At 34.7% G+C, this 22,513-nt stretch overlaps 1 protein-coding gene across 3 annotated transcripts in view; it reads right to left on the bottom strand.

Annotated features, from left to right (window-relative positions):
• Positions 1-22,513, bottom strand: part of clcn2b (chloride channel, voltage-sensitive 2b) — a 70,950-nt gene that overhangs the window by 21,701 nt on the left and 26,736 nt on the right. For 2 of the 3 annotated variants that reach the window (XM_048159691.1, XM_048159693.1), the window contains exons 3-15: positions 22,501-22,513; positions 17,980-18,111; positions 15,518-15,646; positions 15,307-15,440; positions 15,088-15,165; positions 12,146-12,224; positions 11,913-12,038; positions 11,059-11,143; positions 8,557-8,658; positions 7,023-7,107; positions 5,802-5,957; positions 2,042-2,111; positions 1,156-1,266 (exon numbers count right to left, since the gene is read on the bottom strand). The exon at positions 22,501-22,513 is cut by the window's right edge and continues 32 nt beyond it. In XM_048159691.1, the coding sequence (XP_048015648.1) occupies positions 1,156-1,266; positions 2,042-2,111; positions 5,802-5,957; positions 7,023-7,107; positions 8,557-8,658; positions 11,059-11,143; positions 11,913-12,038; positions 12,146-12,224; positions 15,088-15,165; positions 15,307-15,440; positions 15,518-15,646; positions 17,980-18,111; positions 22,501-22,513 (1,300 nt within the window). The remainder of the gene's footprint in view (positions 1-1,155; positions 1,267-2,041; positions 2,112-5,801; positions 5,958-7,022; positions 7,108-8,556; positions 8,659-11,058; positions 11,144-11,912; positions 12,039-12,145; positions 12,225-15,087; positions 15,166-15,306; positions 15,441-15,517; positions 15,647-17,979; positions 18,112-22,500) is intronic. The other variant, XM_048159692.1, reaches the window with a different exon arrangement.

The following is a 22,513-nucleotide window of genomic DNA, read 5'->3' as shown; positions in this document are numbered from 1 at the left end:
ATGTGTTTTTCTGGTTGTTGATAGTATTTTCTGGTTTATGGAGTGATAAAAAGTTCCAAATCCCCATTGTAAAAACTCCACTATGTCAACAAGAGAGAGAGTTTTAACAAAATAAATTAAAAACATTGGTGGTTCGCTTTAATTTAATAAAGCAAAATGAAGAGCAACAGTACCAAATGAACATAAACATAAACCAATTCAACTCATGCTCATCTTATTCAAACTCATGAATAGACAAGAGGAATATACTGAATTAAAATTCAAAGAAATTCAGCGGTCACACATGCACAACACTGATGTAAACTTATAAACAGTCAGTAAATATAAATTAAAAAATATCTACACTTCTAGTTATACCTTAATTTTTTTGAGAAACATTTTTAGTATTGCTATTTTTCAATATATTTATTTGACACATACACAGTAACACAACTTGCAGTAAGATATAAACATGGTAAGCTGTGTAAATTATTCATTAAATATAAATAAATAATAGGCAAAAAGTATCCAAAATGTATACATTTTACAATAAGGTTTCATTTGTTAACATTAGTTAAAATATTAGCTAAGATGAACTAAAAATTAGCAATATATTTTTACAGCATTTATTAATCTATGTTAATGTTAATTGGCAAAAATTGTTAATTGTTTGTTCATATTAGCTAATGTTTTAACTAATGTTAACAAATACAACCTCTGATTTTAATAATGTATTACTAAACGTTGAGATTAACATTAACTAAGATTAATAAATGCTGTAGAAGTATTGGTTATTGTTAGCTCATGTTAACAAATGAAACCTTATTGTAAAGTGTTACCAATTCATTAAATCAAAAATATTCTATTAAAGGGCAATTGTTTGTCAACATCCTACACTTCTCTAAAACCTTCTATTGTCTATTAAACTATAAATAAAATAAATATTCCAGAGGGGTTATTGTTATTTCATAATTAAATCTAGTGGCTACTAATCAAAGACTTCATCTTACTAACAATGAAAACAAACAATCCCCAACCCAACACAACAAAACTAAATCAATGCCTCTCAAAATCACTATGGCAACACTGAGGCAATTTCTATAAAAGGTAATCATCTGTGATGAACGTGTGTGTGAACATGTCTGTTAAAGCATATCATGTGTGTTTGTTTCTCACCCACTACAGCGTATCCTCCAGGCACTATGGGATAGATGGTTCCGTCTGTATTAATGCCCTCTGGAAACCATGCGGCCATACTTTCACCCACCAAACGGCCAAATGCAGCACCTGAAACACACACATTCCCAGGTCACATTTTAATGTCTCCATCATTTTTGTTTACACACATCACATACAATATTTTGAAAATGTAATATTTCAAGGCAAGATACTACAGGTTTTTTTCATGCACTGGTCAATTTTGAAACATCTTCTTTCAGATAAAATCCACATTTAAGTGTTTATTTTATTGCACTTTATCTATTTGCGTCTGTAGATTTCAATTACAATAGATATCTTTAAGGGTTGTGAGTTTTTTTCTCCACTTCAGCAGCACTTACATACACCAAAATTTACAGTTTTATTCCTGTCTATATACTGAAGGTTTTTACTGAGGGGTTTGTTCATATAACATTCACCTGATAAATATTCAACATTTTATTCCTAAAACATGGTGAAAATGCTTTTTCTTGGTTGTTTACAGTATTTTCTGATTTATGGAGTGATAAAAAGAGAAATCCAAAATCCCCTCTGTGAAAACCTTTAACTCTAATAGGTCAACAAAATGAAAGAAGAATTTTTAATCTGGCTTTAGCCAATGTTCATTCAGATTTATGTTCTGGAAATATATGCAAATTAAATAAATAATAATCAGATGAAACATATGCAAATTATTTATTATACATTTTAATTTGATAATGCCTTATTTGCATATTTAAAACTGTCTTAATCTACTGCGATTAATCAACTAGGGAATTATGGTGAGAAGTTTTTTTAACCTATTCACCTGGGGCGTCTTGCCTTAAAAAGCAATATTTTAAAAGAAAACCATACGCACACTTACCAATGACAAAAACAGGCATGAAGGCTCCACAAGGTACAGGAAGAGTTGTGGCTAAAGCAGACATCCAGAACTGCACGAGAGACAACAGTAACTCTCATTTAAACACAAACACTTTTTTGTAATATTTCACCAAAATCCAATACCTCTGCAACAACTTTTCTGCTGCTGTAACCAAGGAGAGAGGAGAATATTAGCCAATAATACCATCAGTGTTGAGGGATTAACTAACTAAAAGTGGTAAAGCTATTATCTTGGTAGAATTCATTTTTCACTAGCATGACAGTAATTCAGTTTTTTTCCATTAACAAGCTACTTCTTCCAACATGTAGCGTAGTGTGACAAAATTACATTGTTACAGAACAATGGCAGTGACACACCCGTATGAAATTGAAACTCAAAATAGCCCAGAGCAAAAACAAAAAAGCGATTTAAATGTAACACATTCAAAGTGAGAATTCCAATTCGGAACTTTCAAACAGTTTGTTTGGATCAGTGAGTATGCGAGGAGGAGACTGCAGCTCACGTATCAGGCCTGTCTGCGTGCCTGCAGACGACTGTCTCTCCACACACAATAGCCTGCCATATGACAAACCAGAGGGGTGTGATATTCACACATGCGCCCTGTGTGCGTCACAACATATCAAAATCCACAAATATCCTTACAGATCAACCATTCGTTTTACATCTGACGCAAAATCTGTCATGCCTGTCATCTGCATGACATTTCATGCGTAGATTGTATGATTTCCTCATCACACTAAAATAGAAAATTAAATAAATGTCAGATGTAAATGTGTAAATATAAAAGAATCATGAAAACCACTCAGTTTACATCCAGCAAAACAAAAAGCTACTTCTGTCAGTTTTATCCTCAATCGTGTCAAAGATCAGCACATTACAAGACAAGAAATAAATAATCAGTTAAAGAATAATTTCTAGAAATTAAAAATTAGAATTATTTATAATTAAAATTTTACATTATATTTTCAAAATACATTTAACGGCAAGGAAACACAGGGCTCAATGCTAAGAATGTTTGGCCCTACCAATAAATAAATACTTTTTTTTTTTTTTTTTCCCAATAAATAAGCCATCAAACTTTTTTATAAATTTCACAATTCTTGATTGATTTCAATTTCGATACCACACCAAAAACGACTAGCCTAACTAATATAAAGTTCAAACATTATTGAAGATAAGTGAGTCTTTAATAATAAAATAAGAACAAACAAACAAATTACAAGCAACTGCTCCAATAATTACAACATAAAGATGCAAATGAAATAAACTGTGCTTTAAGTTTTTTAGATAAGTCTGTCTAACAGTATTCAGGTACAGTAATTTAATAATCAAATGTAAAATGACGCTGCATAGTATTCTGTATAAATTAAATATGTTAAAGCTACAAAAGTTGTTCAGTCAAGATCAGTGAGTGGATTTCTCATTGTCTTTTGTTGTTTGGTTAACAATAATGGCACAGAAGGCAGCAGGAATATTAGGCTGCTGTCACTTTAAGACCAAATGCACGGATCCAATATACTGTTGGATGCGTGTTTTCTTTCTCATCTGTTTATGTTCAGTATTTTTTCGGCCAAGCAGAAGAAAACACGAACGAGAACTCAATTCAGTACTCACACACTGTTTTCGATGTGCACAGAAAGTGCTTTCGCATCTTCTTGCAATTGAATCTGAATGGTTAAAAAAAAAAATCACTTGAATGTTTAAATTGACGATACTTAAAAACACGTGCAAAATGATAAACTTCCATGACCGACTGGGCTAGTGACAGTTCTGTCAACTGTCCCGAGCGTTTTTTATACTGACCCCAGGCTATTGGGCAGTCCTTACTGCCCTGAAACAGAACTTTGACAAAACTTCTTTGTAAAAGAACAAAATGATAAAAGTGTGTATTGTGCGTGGGATCTCATTAGTGAACACCACAAGAAAATGAAAGTCACCTTTCATTTTAATAATACTTTTTTTGAGACAGATAAATTAATTATATGAGGCAAATGGCAACACACAAACACGCCAAATCACACAAAATCAACAATTTTGAACTTTTGTTCCAATCTGGAAATAGAATATCGGATGATTTGTTAATTAGACATATGAACACACACACAGAGATAAAGGTAAAACACACACCCACTTGTCACTTGGTACTGAATGTGAGGTGAATCCTGAAATGAACTGTGTGTAATTAGAAAAACAATCTAATTGGCTGATTCACACACCAGCAACAGAAGTTAATTAAGAGAGAAAGTCACGCACTAAAGCAGACACAAGAACAAACACACACGCGGAGCACAATCAATGGTTCCTGCGAGAACAGAACAGCTCCTGGTGGAGGTTGAGGTGGGATAGAGTGAGAATGTTACATAAGTGTTTTGTGAGTTATGCTGGAGAGCGTTTGAAAGCTGTGGGTGGATAGAGAGATCATTGCATAATATTCTCTCTTTCCTTCCTTTCTTTCTCTCAGATGCTCTCTCTCTTGGCACTGAAAACTGGAGAGATACTGCCGAAATCTGCTCTTCTCTTTCTCTCCACCTGCCCTGGTATTCCTTCAGTGATTATATCCAGGGCATAATATATACATATATATATATATCTGAAGGAATGATGGGGCAGGTGGAGAGAAGAGCATATATATATACAGTCAAACCAAAATGTATTCCGACACCTTGAACATTTCATCAATTATTTCAGTTTATTCACTATAGTTTAAAAAATGGTGATAAAAAATGAGTTAAACTGTGTAAGAAAAACATTAATCTTAATTATGTCAGATAACACTTAAGCAAAACATGGTCAGGTCAAAGTGTCTGAATAATTGTGTGTGTGTAATAATATTTTATATATACATATATAATTTAGAAAGTTTTGATACATTATACATGTCTTTACTGTCACTTTTGAACAATATATTGCATCCTTGCTACTATATATATTAATGAGGAATTGTTTTTTATTCATCTATTTTTAATTACTAGCGAGTAACCCAAAGATTAAACCTACCCATAAAAAACTTTTTTTTATTTTATTCTAGTATAAAACTAGAATTTTAGAATTTAAAAAAATAGAATTTAATTAGTTATATCTTTCTTCTAAAGTGTACTTCCAAAGGGAGGTTTTGTCAGATTTTGCGGTCTTCTAGGGACAAATCTGCCCCAAACTTTATCCAAGATTAAACCACACCGGTTAAGTCAAAGGTTCCTGTTCAGAAAAAAGGACACACAGGGAGGGCACTTGTCCCCATGGCAACGCTGACGACATCACTTCCTGTGCTGTGACAGGTTTCGACTGGGTTCTGATGAGGTTGCCAGGGCGACACACTTAGCGAGCGATCCAAGTCTTCACAAACACACTCTTGTTTTCCTTAGCCAGTGACTTATATGGCTGGGAGCATGGAACGGATTTTGTTTTGTTTTTTGAGGATATTGAAATCTCCTGTCGCTCAAATCAGTGCCAGTGTAAACGCCCCTTCTATACGTACAGTACGTGTGATTGGCTAATGTAACTCACACGGTCATTCATCAGGGCGGCTGAAGCTGCTAAATGCTGAATGGATGTTGATTTGTTAATGAGCTCATGAATAATCATTTTAGCACCAACAGATGTTCTGGAGAAGAGTTCTGAAAGTTACGGAATGTTTTCATAGAACATCAAAATTCTGTTCAAATTATGTGAGCCCTTTAAAACAAACAATCAAAAGACAGATTTCTGAATAAAAAATTAGTGTTTACATGTGTTTATGTACCTTCATAACGATGAAGATGACGAGGATCACAAAGACATTAGCCTGCGGGTGTTTCCAGGCGACCGAGTGACTGTCATAATTAAAGTCTTCTGTGATTCCTTGCTTTGTCCAAGTGCGATTGTCAAAAAATGAAACCAGGGTGTCCTTTTGTGTAAGCTAGAAAGAAAAATGCATGTTATTAACAGAAGGCTTAGTATTCACTTGCTTATTTTAAACATAAACCTCACAATATTACTGTTAGATTTATGCTGAAACAAATTAAATGTATATATATATATGCGCCAATAAGGTAAACAGGTAAGACAAAAATCGACTGAAGAAGATATATTATCTGAAATCAAGATTTATTATCATACACCAGGATTTCCCAAACAGGAGTTTGTGGGTTGATGAAAATCTAATAATCAATTCAATCGTAAAAATGTACAATTTATAGATAAAACACTTACTGAAGGAAGAAATATTTACATGCAAATGTGTTGTTAAAATACTGAAATATTAACTTAACTTAAGGGAGTTGACAAAACAAAATTCCCATCTTAATTTTTTTTTCTCAAGAAAACATCATGGGTAACACTTTACAAAAACATGAATTAACAACGAACAATATTTTTACAGCATTTATTAATCTTACTTACTGTTATTCTCAGAATTTATTCAAACCTTTTTTAAGATCAAAAGTTGTATGTGTTAACATTAGTCAATGCACTGTGAACTAAAATTAACATGAACATTTTCAACTAGAATTAACAAAGTTAATAAATGCTGTAAGAATATATTGCTCATTGTTAGTTAATGCAATGATAACACATGAAACATTATTGTAAAGTGTTTCCACTTCCTTTTTACAGATGTTTAGATATCTTACTATAAAACAAGATGAAAATACAGACTGAAAAAAAAGTGCAGTCATACGCTGCTAATGGTGTATTTTATTGCCATATTCTGTATTTTATATGAGTGTGTGTGTGTGTGTGTGTGTGTGTGTGTGTGAGATTGTGAGTTGATGCCTTATTCTGTATTTTATACGAGTGTGTGCTGTTAAGATTGATTAATGAACGCCTCATGTTTCTCTCAACTGTCTCATTAAGGTTATTAACAGGATGGATTTAACAGCCTGGGGAACAAACACATATTGTGTAGAGGGGGTGTGTGTGTGTGTGTGTGTGTGTGTGTGTGTGTGTGTATGTGTGTGCACGAGTGTGTGTGTGTGTGTGTTACCTGTCCGGCCATGAACTGCCCAAAGCCCGGAGGGAAAGTAAGCGTTGAAATCAGTAGTGTGACCAGGGCGGGATACAACAGACGCCTGCACACGAATCAGACACACAAACACTTGTGATATTATACTTGTCAATAGACCTTCACTGTTCTGAAATTAAGATAATTGTAATATAATAACTGCAGTCTAATTCGATCGCTTTCAGCAAGCTTTGGGGAATTTTAGAAGTGCCCATATTATGGCATTTTAAAGATTCCTAATCTTGTTGTGTCTCCTACAACAAGTTTACATTCATCCAAGGTCAAAAACATTTTTATTTTCTCATAATATCCACTGCAGCATCAGCTCTTTTCTCTCAGTGTCTGAAACGGTTCGATCAAGGATTCAGTTTTTCTAAACCCTGCCTTTCTGAGAGCCCACTCTGCTCTGATTGGTCAGAAGGCCCTGTCTATTTTGATTGGTCGGAAACCAAATGCTCATTACCATATCTGAATTTCAGATCTTCCTCAGCACTTGATTCACAGTGATACGAAAAGTAATGATGTTACGATGTTAAAGGGTTAGTTCATCCAAAAATGAAAATAATGTCATTAATTACTCACCCTCATGTCGTTCCACACCCATAAGACCTTCATTCATCTTCAGAACACAAATTAAGATATTTTTGATGAAATCTGATGGCTCCGTGAGGCCTGCATAGCCAGCAATGACATTTCCTCTCTCAAGATCCATTAATGTACTAAAAACATATTTAAATCAGTTCATGTGAGTACAGTGGTTCAATATTAATATTATAAAGCCACGAGAATATTTTTGGTGCGCCAAAAAAACAGAATAACGACTTATATAGTGATGGCTGATTTCAAAACACTGCTTCAGGAAGCATCGGAGCATAATGAATCAGCGTGTCGAATCAGCGGTTCGGAGCGCCAAAGTCACATGATTTCAGCAATTTGCCGTTTTGACACGTGATCCGAATCATGATTCGACACACTGATTCATAACGCTCTGAAGCTTCCTGAAGCAGTGTTTTGAAATCGGCCATCACTAAATAAGTCGTTATTTTGTTTTTTTTGGTGCACCAAAAATATTCTCGTCACTTTATAATATTAATATTGAACCACTGTACTCACATGAACTGATTTAAATATGTTTTTAGTACATTAATGGATCTTGAGAGAGGAAATGTCATTGCTGGATACGCAGGCTTCACTGAGACATCGGATTTCATCAAAAATATCTTAATTTGTGTTCTTAAGATGAACGATGGTCTTACAGGTGTGGAACGACACGAGGTTGAGTAATTAATGACATTATTTACATTATTTACACACTGCATGAAAGGTTAATATCCCAAAAAGCACAATAGGGGCTCTTCAAGATATTTTATAACTAGTACAAAAATAACACCAGTAAGAGGTTCAACTACACTATCAGTTAAAAAGGATTTTTAAAAAAGCATCCCTGGATGTATATTTTCAGACATTCTGCACTCACAATTACAGAGAAACAAGCAGACACACAGGAAACACTCACTTCTTCATGAGGAACTTGTTAATAGTTTTCTGTTTTCGCATAAACTGAACAATTAGCCTGTTCAAATACACAAATAACGCTCCACCAAACCCGCTGGCGATTCTGCAGAGAGAGAGAGAAAATGATGAGTGACATCATGCATATTCATTATGAACGGGACAAACATGCTCATGAATAAATCATTCATAATACAGTTCATTACAAGATTGTGTGTGCTTTCATCAAATATCTGTTGGGTACAAAGTGTCTAAAACATGTACATGAACAATTAGATGGAGACATTTCTTCACGCTTTATAATACTTACGGTTTACTCTAACAATTACTTAAAGTAACGAAGATTAATAAATGCTGTAGAAGTGTTGTTCATCGTTAGTTCATTTTAACTAATGTTAACAAATGAAGCATTACATAAATGTAAGCATTTAAGTTCAGCACTGAGCATCAAAATAAACAGATGCTGAATAAATCACAGATTCTTAAATATTAACAAAAGTTCTTCAAGTGGACTCTGGGTAATGTTACTTAACCAATCTGACACAGCTGTTGAACATTTCTGATGTAACTGATGAGAAATGTGTTTATCAAACACTTCTTAAAGGGGTCATGAACTGCATTTTTGTACATTTTATAATGTTCCACTTTTAATGTTATCAAGGTTTTTACATCAAAAAACACCCTAATTTCATCCTATTTTCTGTCCTGTTTTTGAAACACTCTGTTTTGATGGGCGTGTCTCATTCAAGAGTTGGAAGTAAACGCCCACTGCTGTGATTGGCTAACAGTTTTGCATATTAAAATAATTTTCAACATCCCTGCCATTACATTGTTTTGAAAACTTCCAATGTCTCGTTACATAGTTGAAAATGAAACATGCGTATTACATATGCTTGGTTGTGGCAAATAAAGTTTAAATACTTAGTGTTAAAAGTTATAGATGACAAATGATAACTTGAATTATGAATGAATGCACCATTGTTTGACACACTGTTGTTCTTATAAGCTATTCTTAGTTCATGCTTTTTGATAAAGTGAAAATCGTACATTGTCATTTGCAGTTTTAAATAAAATTAAATGTGTTTTAATGTCTTACTGATGACAAAACAGAAGATGTCACTCACTGAAGCTTTAATTCAGGATTACAGCGAATCACAGATTAAAACAACAACAAAAACAGGCTTCTCTATGTGCTTTCATCTGTATACACTGATCTACAAAAGTTTGGAAACGCCCTCGAAAAGTGGGGTTTTGGACAATATTGGCATGAATCCTTTTTTAATTTGTGATAATTTTGCACTGATGAGGGACAACACAAACTACGAAACATATTTTATTACATAAACAGTTTATAAATAGAAAAAACTTCATCAAAATATCCAGCATTAGCAGCTATCTGACCTAAACTGGGCTCTGATTGGTTCATTGTATTCTAAACTTAATTGGCAATCAATTGTTGAAGATATTAAGGTGTGCTGACCCAAAAACCTGGACCAAGATTAAACCAGTAACCAGGCATCACAGCTGGCGAAGTCTGACTTTGACATGTATATATTGCCATTATTATGTAATCAAAATGAAAATTATTTATGCTGGTCTTCAATGATAATGTCAAATAATGTATTTGCATCAAAAAAATGATAATGATTTATGCTGATATCGTCCAAAATCACACTTTGCCAGGGGTGTTTCCAAACTTTTGGAGGGCAGTGTATGATAACCCCAAAAATGCTGAAGCAAAGGAAAGAACAGCACATCACCAGTATTCAGTTTGACTGCGGCGCTACAGAATAAAAAAAAAAAAATTGTACATCAAGCGATCTGTATCAGACAAAGCAATAGTGACACATGGTAAAAACACTGTTACTCACACTTGTGTGTCGTGGATCCAATATAGTCGGCACTGCATCATCTTTTATTCTCGGTCTCTCTGAAAAGCCTGCGCACAACTGTGTTTTGTTAAAAAAAAACTAACACGAAGTAAAATGAAGCGAACAAACGAACAGTGTCTGACTGGAACGTCGTTAAAAATAAAGTTCATCCACGCTTTCTTAATGTTAGGATGCAACTTGCCACTTGTAATCCTCAGAGGCGTCTCTATGGTTTTTGTGTCTGTCTCGTATTAACTACTATGTTATGTGTGAATTGGTGGGCGGGGCTAAAGACGTGATGATGTAGAAGTGGGCGTCGATCATCTTCAGCAGAGGCGCACTATGACATAATAAATCTGAAACGAGTCATTTTCTGAGAGTTGAGTCTGAAGTTTTGAGCTCTGGATGTTTTTAATAGTACAGTGACATCTAATATACGTCAAAACATCAAGGAAAAGTTGATTTCTCAATTCATGACCCCTTTAACTTTTTATCCTTTAACTTAGTTTCTTTACAAAATGTATGTGTTATCGTTTAGATATTTCTACTGGAAACCCAGAAAGATATACTAAGAAAATTATTAAGAGCTGGTACACGAGAAATGAAGAAACAAGAACAAAAGAGGCAGAACTGACCCGATGACAGCAAAGGCTGGAAGCTCCTGGAGGTCAAAAGGGAAGTCCAGCCTGAACCGTGTTTTAAAGAGAGCCGTGATCGTCTCTGAGAGAGAGAGAGAGAAGATTCCTTTAACACTCAACATAATACAAGTACATAATGTGTGTTTTAAAGCATATAAAGAGCCCCTTTTATGCTTTTTGGTATATTCTCTTTCATGCAGTGTGTAACGGAGATGTTTCTGAATGTTAAAGGTCTGCAAAGTTTCAAAGATCAAAGTTGAGATTAAGAGTTTTTGTCTCCCAAAAGAAAGAATCGATTCTGAACTGAAAGGAGTCGTCAGTAATTCAGTCTCACTTCCTGCTGAATCTACCTAGGTTTGTAACTCATTTGCATAAATCCAGCCTGTGGTTTTCATTGGCTGCTCTGAACAGTGTCTCTTTGCCCCGCCCTCAATCACTGTAGTTGTATCTGAGATTGGAAGAGTTTGGTTCGTGTTGTTCATGTCGAGAAGACGCTGTTTTCTGCTGCCAAAGCAAATCCACTTTGATGAGGTTGATACGGTAAACCCGACGCCATCGTTACTGTTCGTATCACTGTGAATCAAGAGCTCAGATTCAGATATGCTAATGGAAGTTTGGTTTCTGACCAATCAGAGCAGAGCAGGATCTTAGAAAGGCGGGGTTTAGACACAGAATCTTCAAACGAACCGTTTCAGACACTGAGAGAAAAGAGCTGATGCTGCAATGAATATTATGAGAAAATAAAAGTGTTTTTTGACCTTGGATGCATGTAAACCTGTTGTAGGAGAAATCAAAACAAAACTAGCAACCTTTAAAGTAGCATATAACACACAGCACTTTATAACACACACCTTCATCTCTGTTCCACACTGCCAGGACTCTGAAGATAAAGGCACTGAACGTAGCAGCGAAGAATCCACGCCAGTAGTTTCGTACGGCGAAAAATGTGGAGGTGACCTCGATGCTGAATAATACACCTGAAACACACACACATATTTAATATTATTTTTATATATATTTTTTGTTCAGTTTTGCTTTAGGGACATTTGTAGATCTTTTATCCCAAATAAATCACAGTTTTCACCTCCAATAGGAGCGGCAAAGCAGCATCCGACTCCGACAGCACAGGCAGCTGCAAGCATCTCAATGTTTCTGGACTCATTCTGTTCAACACACACACAATAGAAAATTTAATATACGACAACAGACTACTTGGCTGGTTTTGTTTAACACACACAAACACACACACACCACATACAAATAGAAGTATACACACACACCAGCACAATCTAGGACCATTTAATACACCAACACAATCACAATAAAAAAATCTAATTACAAAAACTCACTTACGGAACACACACCATCTATCACACTATCTACAAACCGATACACACATATAGACACACACCTGTATTTGGTAAATCTATTCAGAGATGGATATCGCTGTTAGTTTTATCCTCACAAAAGGAAAACTTCATCAAGAGAAATACGAAAATAAACACATTTTAGATTCATTTCGAACACACACACACACACACACACACACACACACACACACACACACACACACACAAACTCTCTCTTCCCAGAAATAAATATTAAGGGTTTCACAAGGTAAGAAGGACTGTCATTTTCCCTAATGTACAATACAAATCAAATATTTTTGGTTAAAATTGAATAAATAAACAAATAAAAATAAAACAACATATACACTTGACTTTGGTGGATCTGTTAAACCTCTGTTCATCTTCTAATTAGAAACTGGAATAACAAAACCGTTTTTAAATTTAACCAAACTTTACATCAGCAGCAGTTACCCATGATGATTAAAAAGTCTAACGAGAGGCATTATTGGACAAATGTTTCTCTTAAGTCCACTTATGTCAAATGCAAAACCCTTTATTTCTATGGACGTATAGGATTTTTTCAGTGATGTGCCTAAAATGTCTTAATTTCAGTGTTTTTCAATATTAATATACTGCATTATATTCATGTCGCGCAAAAGACGTTTCTTCAGCACCGCAAAAATATGATGCCTTCTTTACTGCTGTGTTCACAAACTTGCGCATGAAAACGTCACATACTCGTCATGAGAACATTTGGTCATTTTGTGTGGAATTGATGCCAGTAAAGGTGCCGTAGAATGAAAAATTGAATTTACCTTGGCATAGTTGAACAACAAGAGTTCAGTACATGGAAATGACATACACTGAGTTTCAAACTCCATTGTTTCCTCCTTCTTATATAAATCTCATTTTTTTAAAAGACCTCCGAAAAACAGGCGAATCGCAACATAACACCGACTGTTACGTAACAGTCGGGATCATTAATATGTACACCCCCAATATTTGCATATGCCAGCCCATGATCAAGCATTAGACAAGGGCAGCCAGTATTAACGTCTGGATCTGTGCACAGCTGAATCATCAGACTAGGTAAGCAAGCAAGAACAATAGTGAAAAATGGCAGATGAGGCAATAATAACTGACATGATCCATGATATCATGATATTTTTAGTGATATTTGTGAATTGTCTTTCTAAATGTTTCGTTGGCATGTTGCTAATGTACTGTTAAATGTGGTTAAAGTTACCATCGTTTATTACTGTATTCACAGAGATAAGACTGTCATTATTTTCATTATTAAACACTTGCAGTCTGTATAATTCATAAACACAACTCCATTCTTTATAAATCTCTCCAACAGTGTGTAATGTTAGCTTTAGCCACAGAGCACTATCAAACTCATTCAGAATCAAATGTAAACATCCAAATAAATACTATACTTACGTGATTAGACATGCTGCATGATGAACACTTTGTAAAGATCCATTTGAGGGTTATATTAGCTGTGTGAACTTTGTTTAGGCTGTTTAAGGCAAGCGCGAGCTTGGGGGGCGGGGAGCACAAGAATTTAAAGGGGCCGCAGCCTGAATCGGCGCATATTTAATGATGTCCCAAAATAGGCAGTTAAAAAAATGAATAAAAAAAAATAAATCTATGGGGTATTTTGAGCTGAAACTTCAGACACATTCAGGGGACACCTTAGACTTATATTACATCTTTTGAAAACACATTCTACGGCACCTTTAAAGTGTTTACATGCCTGTTTATGGCGATTAAAAATGGCATATGCCATATATTTTACCATTATTATGGCTACGATTATGAGGTTAATTGCATAAATTTTATCAAACTAATGTGTTTACATGAGGTAAAGTTTATTTGCAATATTGCCTAAATTTCATTATAATTGCATTATGAGGGTGCATGTAAATGTAGTCACTGATAGTCAATGTGTCTTGCACCAAAATAGTTGCATTTAAGTTTTTTTTGGTATTTTTTTTTTTCCATTTGATTTTCTTTACTGTAATGGTGGATTTATTTACTGGATTTCAGTTAAAAACACTATAATGCAATGTTTTATTTATACAGCATGGATAAAAGACAGCATTCAAACTTTGAATGCATTTTAATGAAATTATCTTTATGGTGCTGCATGGCAAAACTTACTTGTTCAAATGGCTTTATCGATTTTAGTTTAGAGAAATATGTCTAATTAAAGAACATTCACACAAATGAACTAAACAGGAGCCAATAGTTCAATAAATCTGTTGGGTACATCCATAATTATTGTCTAAGTACATGTTTTTACATTGCACTTATTTAAAAAATACCTGAATGTAATTCACAGTTGTAATTAATCTCTGGAATTACATACTAATTACAACTTAGTATGCACCCTTAAACCTACCCATACCACCAAACCTGTCCTAACCTTACCCGTATCCACCTCAATAGCAGCACAAGTGTTCTGCAATACAACATCTGCTCAATAATAACAATTATTTTATGTTTTTTGACATGCATAGTAGTTAAAGACACCTAATATAAAGTGATCAATACTTCACTTTGATACAAAATATGACCAAAGATCCTTAAAACCAATTTTATGTGTACTCCATTTAGTACTATTAGAGGATTCAGCTTAAAATTGCAGGCTATGAAACTTTGTTTTAATTACCTCATAAATTCCACCAAAGAAAGACATGAATTTGCAGAGAAGAGCAGCACACAAACTGGCAATGTGCACAAACGGACCCTACAGGATAGAAAACACACACACTTAAGGCTTGTGATGAATCCAAAACAAAGCAGGGACACTACAACAACACCGAGGGCAGGTAAATTAGATCTCAAGCTAAAAACACATTGATCACATATGAAAAATACATATGTTCACCTCCTTGCCCAGAGGCAAACCACTGCCCAGCGCACAGGTCAGTCCAACCACTTTGGCCACAAATGTTTTCAATGTGAGATATTCCTTCAGCACCACTCCTCTGAGAATCGTCTTCATTTCAGGAATACCAGACCCTGATTGAGACACAAACGCTGAATTATGAAGAAGAACGGAAACCTCTTATGAGTGTGTGAATGTAAGTGTGTCTCACCAGCGGCCTGAGGTGCTACTATGTGTGTGAAGCCTGCAGAGAAACTGATGAGAACCACAGGATACGTGACCCAAGCCAAATACTGCAGGACAACGTTACTGTCCAAACCACCGTACATCCACTTCTGTGCTGTAGAAAGCAGAACACACAAGTAGAAACTTACAGGATGCGTGTATGTACTGTAAAATTTTAATTAGATAAATGACAAAGCATCTACAATGCAAAAAAAAAATTTTTTGTTTTCCATTAAAAAGATCTAAACATTCTTAACCCTTGTGCAGTTTCGTTTGGGAAGTATTTGGGGTCTCCACAGACCAGGCAAAAAAATGTAATTTTGTAACAAAATAATTTTTTTCATTTTACTCTGTTTATTAAAATTATTAACTCTACATATGTGCAGTTTTTGGAGAATTTATCATATTTTTTTAAATGTATATAAATAAATAAAAAAAATATTTTGTTGAGTAGGTTTTTATACAAAAACAGTTTATGTAAAATTCACTTTATAAAAGACCCACATTTCTAAATTTCATTCATGAGGATAACATGGATAATTTGACATGGTTTAGTGTAAGATTTTTGTCCATCTTTTGGAAAATGCAGTTTTAAAAGTAAAAAAAATATCATTTTTACCAGTAGATGCTGCAGAGCTCCACTATTTGCTGTTTGACTGACTGAAAGACATCTTTTCACAAGTTTTTTCACTTAGATTCATATCTAAATATTATAAAATCACAATTATGACAATAAAAGCTACTTTTTTGATCAAAATCAACATTTTTGAAAAACCTAAAAAAAAAAAAAAAGTTAAACTTTGACAAAAAAGTAATTTTTATTGTCATAATTGTGATTTCATAATATTTAGATATGAATCCAACAGAAAAATACTTGTGAAAAGATGTCTTTCAGTCAGTCAAATAGCACATAGTTGAGCTGTGGAGCCATCTACTGGTAAAAGTGATTTTTTTTTACTTTTAAAACTGAATTTTCCAAAAGATGGGCAAAAAATCGTACACTAAACCATGTCAAATTATCCATGTTATCCCCATGAATGAAAGTTTGAAAGTTAAAAATGTGGGTCTTTTATAAAGTGAATTTTACATTTAAAAAAATATTTATTTATTAGGATTTAATACAAATCCTCCAAAAACTGCACAAATATGAAGCAAAAACATTAATAAACAGAGTAAAATTACATTTGTTTTTTTTAAAAACAATTAGTTTGTTACTAAAAAGACCCCAAAGACCCTATAAGGGTTAAATCAAGATACATTCACTTGAGAAGCAAAATGATATAAGATATTAAGTCTTGTTTTCTGAAAAAAATATCATTAAAATGTAGCGTGTTTGTGCTTAAAATACAGAAAATATAGCTGCAAGCAGCAATTAAGGTGCCAAGCACTTTGGGGCCAAGGCATTTGGAGATGATTTTAAGCAGAATGGTTGAAAACCCATAAACACAATCACTTTCAATGTAATATAATTCCTTATTACTTTTGACCAATAGGTGGCGCTGACACCAAATTTATTTGGTGTGGTCAGTGTTGGATGGCAATGAGACGCACCAAATTTGGTGTCAATATGCCAAAGCCTTGCAGAGATACAGCTTCAGATGAAGTTTGGCATCATGCATCAAATTCGTTGATGCGGTAAATGAAAATGGTTTCGTCTATCGACACAAAATCCATACATTTTTGCTAGCATAGTCAAATTAGTCAGAGTCTAATTTGGTGAAAATCGGACCAACGGTCTAGGAGGAGTTTGAAAAAGTAGGATTTCAAATGAATCAAAATGGCAGACAGGAAGTTTGGCCAATTATGGCATGATTTGGTATTGATGTTTTCGGCAAGATCCAAAGGATCTATCAAGACCACTCATGACAATAGGCTCAACTAATTAACTTTTTTTTTCAAAAATTTTATAATTTGTGAACACAATGCCTCAAAACTTTTTGAGTACATTCAGGACATTGTGTCGAAGACATATACCGAGTTTCGTAACGTTATCCAAATGCATTCGTAAAATATAGCATTTCATGACAAAATTAAAAATGGCCGATGCCCAAAAAGGCTGACATGGGAAAAATGGGTATTGTTTGACTCGGTATGCTGAAAGAGATTTGAGTATGGTGATTTTTGGCCAAACTGTTCAGAAATGATAAGCAAAGACAGCCATTTTTCATATCTCCTGACCAATAGGTGGCACTGCGCTGAAACTGTGCAGGTGTCATCAAGTCAAGGAATCAGAGGGGAAAAAAAGAGTTTTGTTTCTTACGATCCAAAAGTTATTAACAAAAACATGAGTGTCAACTTTGGACAGTTGGTGTCTCCACTGTCCAAAGTTCTCCTCTATCAGTGAGTCAGTGGTCTCTAAATGAATTATAGAGCAACTCCAAAAAAAAACAGATACAGCCAATAATCATGACAATTCCTGACATCTTCACCTCACACACATACACTCACCTTGTAATAGGAGGGCGATGCAGAAATCCATAACAAAGCTGACCAGCGCCATGACGAGTCCCAGCAAGATGAGGAAGATCCAGTCCTCGCCGACCCGCAACATGAGGAACCGCTGACAGTGCACTGCACAGACTCCACAGAGAAAGACTACATTACCCACAATGCATCAATGCACACCTAGCAAAAAACAGTCTGCACTACCTACAAAGTACCCACAATTCCTAAAGCACAGCAAGGTGTCAATAGCTATGATTCCATCCACCTATGTTTATGCGAATTTTGGGATATTGCATAAATTCTAAAAATGCGCATAAAAAGTTATCCACTCAATTGAGGCAAATTTATTGATCAAAATGATTGAGATATTTACAGAAGAAATCCCTTGATGCTCAACAAAATTACTTGCGTGACTTTGCCTCAGTAGAGGCTATGATTGGATAACTGGACTAACCAGCGGACCAATCGCATTGCAGCATCTCAAATGTTGGTTTGGTGGCTCTGAAATGCCTGAGTTAAAGTCTGTCATCTGAAAGATTTGTTTTAATTTCATCCAGAAGCGTTCCCAAACATCAGCATCCGAACGCAAGATCACATGACAGCATTTTTTGTGTTTCGTCTGATGCTCCGAGACGAAACTTGTTTATGATGGAGGAAAAAAAAACCCCGATTGCAGCAACTTACATTTTTATTACTGATATTTTACACCAATTTCCCACAAAGTGACAATTTTGTTCTTTTGAACACATGGGATGGAAAAAGTACTACAAAAACTAACTTTATACACCGCAAAAAAAAAAAAAAAAAAAAGAAAAGAAAAATCTAACCCCTTAAAAAATGCAGCAGTTGGGTTAAATGTTTGACCCAACCTGCTGGGTAGTTTTATTTAACTCAAGTATTGTTTAAAAATATGACTGGCTTAAAATGAACTCAAAATATGTTGGAAATTAAAAATTAGACACATAATTACTAGAGGCAACAATAATAATCAAAAGGTGAACATTTATTAATAAGCAATTTAATAAATGTTCATTTATTAAACATATTAATAAATGTTAATTTGCAACATTCTTTGGGTTCATTTTAAGCAAGAAATATAGTCATTTTTAAACAATGGTTGAGTTAAATAAAACTACCCAGCAGGTTGGGCAAACATTTAACCCAACCGCTGGGTTTGTCCATTTTCAACCCAACTTGGGTTGTTTTTAACCCAACATTTTTGGGTGTCTCTTACATTTTGCAACAATATAAAACAATGAAGCAGTTGAGATTTGCTATATAGTATACATATCTTTTTATGCACACTTTACATATGCGGATAAAGTTGGATATTCAATTTATATGGATGTACTTTATATACAGAGCTGGGCGCTAATATAGTTACATTTTGCAATGAAATAATAAAATCAGTCAGGCGTGTACGTTCTTGAGTGCAACTGCAGGAACGCAGTCCATTAAACTCAATAACAGCATTTCTGCAGTCATTTTGGAAACATTAATTCTTTATTCTTCTCATAAACAACAGGTCTGGAAAAGCATCTCCGTCATCCATAACACAAACACACGGCTGCTGTTAGTATCCACGGCAACCTCGATAAGAGCCAATGATGACTCACCAAATGATGGAGCGAGAAGCAGCGAATGTGAACATGTACGAGACAGGTGGCGTAGGAGTGACAATGTGGACGTGTCTTCAAACACACTTAATGCTCTTAAAATGACTTCTAAGGCAATGTTTCCAGACGTCTTTGAAATGCAGCCACCAACTTTAGACAAAAATGAGACATGAAAGCATAAGCATGAAAGAATGAGATGAACACACACACACACACACACACACACACTGAGGCCTGTGTGAGAAGCGGAACCTCTAAATGTCTTGTTTATGCAGATGTAATGAGGGTGAAGGGTTTATGTAAGAGTGTGTGTGTCACTGCTGGCTTCTGCTTTATAACACCACTCAATCAAAACAAAGTCATTAGCTCGCATTTCTCTCGCTCTTCTTCATTTAACCCCTTGCTTTCTGTTCATAGAACTGAAATTACCTTCTGTTAGCCCATCCAGATTCACTTGTGAGCAGCCGAATGCGTGTTTCTCGCAGAAAATTTAGGGATGTGATAATTACTTTTATACAATCTATATCGAATCTGATTGGCTGAGAGGTCTTTCCAGCCATGCTTCATCTCGGCTAGTCCTTTGGGAATTTGCCGCTAGATAATGTTTAAACATGAGATATAATTAATTTTGGGCAATCTTTGGTTTTATGAATCTATAACATATTCCAGATGCAAATCGATTTAGATTAAGTCCTATATTAAGCTTAATAACTTTATATTTACATTGAACTTAAATTCTGTACTAGCGCTGCTATTGTATGTTTGACTGAACTGTTTGCTTGTTTATTTTCTATTGTACAAACTTCTTATTGTTATATGCCTATTGTTGTTCATTTAAATATTATTGTTTAATAAATAATGTTTTACATAAATAACATGCTGTATTTGGTATGGAGAAAATCTGTGATTGTGGTTTCGACTTTAGTGAAAGTTACATTGATACACCATTAGATGGCGGCAAAGTCTGTATGAGTGAATGAATCAGTCACAAATACTTTTATTTTGAAAGGGACTGAAACAAGGGAGTTGTTTTTACTTTAAACAACATCTTACAAAAGCAACTGACAAATGCATTATCTAGCGCTGACATGGGAAATCCCCTTAACTGTTAAAAGGACAAAGACAAAGATATCGCTTTCCTCAGCGGATATTCAAATTGATTTTGTGATTATGAATATAAGATTGACATGAAGAATATCAGCTAGATGCAGGTAATTCACTCGCTTTAAGTCGATCTCTCTCTCTCTCATAATACTCTACGTATGAGCAATATCACACAAGTAGCCGTGCGATATGGCTGTATATCAGCACAGCTGCGATTACCTACAGCCGAATCATATCGCACTGCCATATCACACAGCTACTCATGTGATATTGCTTATTTGCATTATATCAAAATGTTGAATTAAGGGCTATATTAAGTTTCATAACTTTATATTTACATTTAACCTAAATTCTGTACTAGAGCGCTGCTTTTGTACGTTTCACTGAACTGTTTGCTTGTTTATTTCCTACTGTATAAACTTCTTACTGTTATATGGCTATTGTTGTTCATTTAAATATTCTTGTTCAATAAAAATTGTTTTATATAAATAACATGCTGTATTTGGTATTGAGAAAGAGTCTGTTAGTGTCAGTGACTGTGGTTTCGACTTTAGTGAAAGTTACATTAATACTAGTCTTTATTAATAATAGTCTTTATTAGTGAGTCAGTCAATCGCAAAGACGCAAAGAATGGACTGAAACAAGGACATAGTTTTTACTTTAAACAACATTTTACAAGATGCAACAGAAAAAATGCATTGTTTAACACTGTCATGGGAAATCCCCTTAACTGTTAAAAGGACAAAGACAAAGACAATCAAACTGATTTTGTGATTATGAATATAAGATTGACCTATATTTGAATATCAGCTAGATGCAGGTAAAACAGTCACTTTAAGTCAATGTCTCTCATAATACTCTACATATGAACAATATCACACAAGTAGCCGTGCGATATGGCTGTATATCAGCACAGCCGTGATTCGTTCGTAGGTAATCACAGCGTGCTGATATATAGGTAGGAGTGCTGTTATCACTAGAATATCGTACAGCTCTCAGCCAATCAGATTTGAGATCCAGAAAGAACTGTTGTATAAAATACAATAAGCTCCAATGAAGCGACTCAGCGTTCCTTCGTAACTAGTCCTAAAGTGACGTTTCAGAATTAGTAACAGAGGCTTGGACTCATTTGTTAAGCTGTCAACTTGAGATTTGAATCCGTGGCAGAAGGAAGTAGTTCTGCACAAAAGAGTTGTTCTTATTTATTTAAACAGTCGTGCTGTCGAACTGTTGTATAAACGCAATATCACACTCGTAGCCGTGCGATATGGCTGTATATCAGCACGCTGTGATTACCTACAGCCGAAACACATCTGTGTTGATATACAGCCATATCGCATGGCTACGAGTGTGATATTGCGTATTTGCATTATATCACTTAAACATAAATGCAAAAACAAAGTCAAAATGTTGAATCGAGTTTAATTATTGCCTCAATTAAACCAGTGTTTGTTATGATACACCCCTCGTATCTTCTTATTGGAAAAACTGCACTGTTTAAAAACCATGAGCTACTGGTGTGTTACTGATGAATGTAGTTATTACGGCAGCATCCGAGCATCAGGACTTTTATTTAGCTGCTCCCAAGAACTGTTAATGTATTTCCCAGTACTGTATATGTCAGAAAAACTAAGAGTACAAACACATTAAAGAATCAGTTCATCAATGGATCAGAGACTGATGGTGACGATGTTTTATTGAGGAGTTTAGTTTATATTAAGTACATATGTTAGAAGTGATGAGTTAATAAACAACAACTTAATTTTTATTGGTTTAAACGGATGCATTTAAATTGTATTTTTACCAGAAAAAAAGTC

Source organism: Megalobrama amblycephala, linkage group LG16 (genome assembly GCF_018812025.1).
Source record: "Megalobrama amblycephala isolate DHTTF-2021 linkage group LG16, ASM1881202v1, whole genome shotgun sequence".
Classification (NCBI taxonomy): Eukaryota; Metazoa; Chordata; class Actinopteri; order Cypriniformes; family Xenocyprididae; genus Megalobrama; species Megalobrama amblycephala.
The sequence above is the reverse complement of the archived record's forward strand: the minus strand, read 5'-3'. Positions and strand labels throughout refer to the sequence as shown.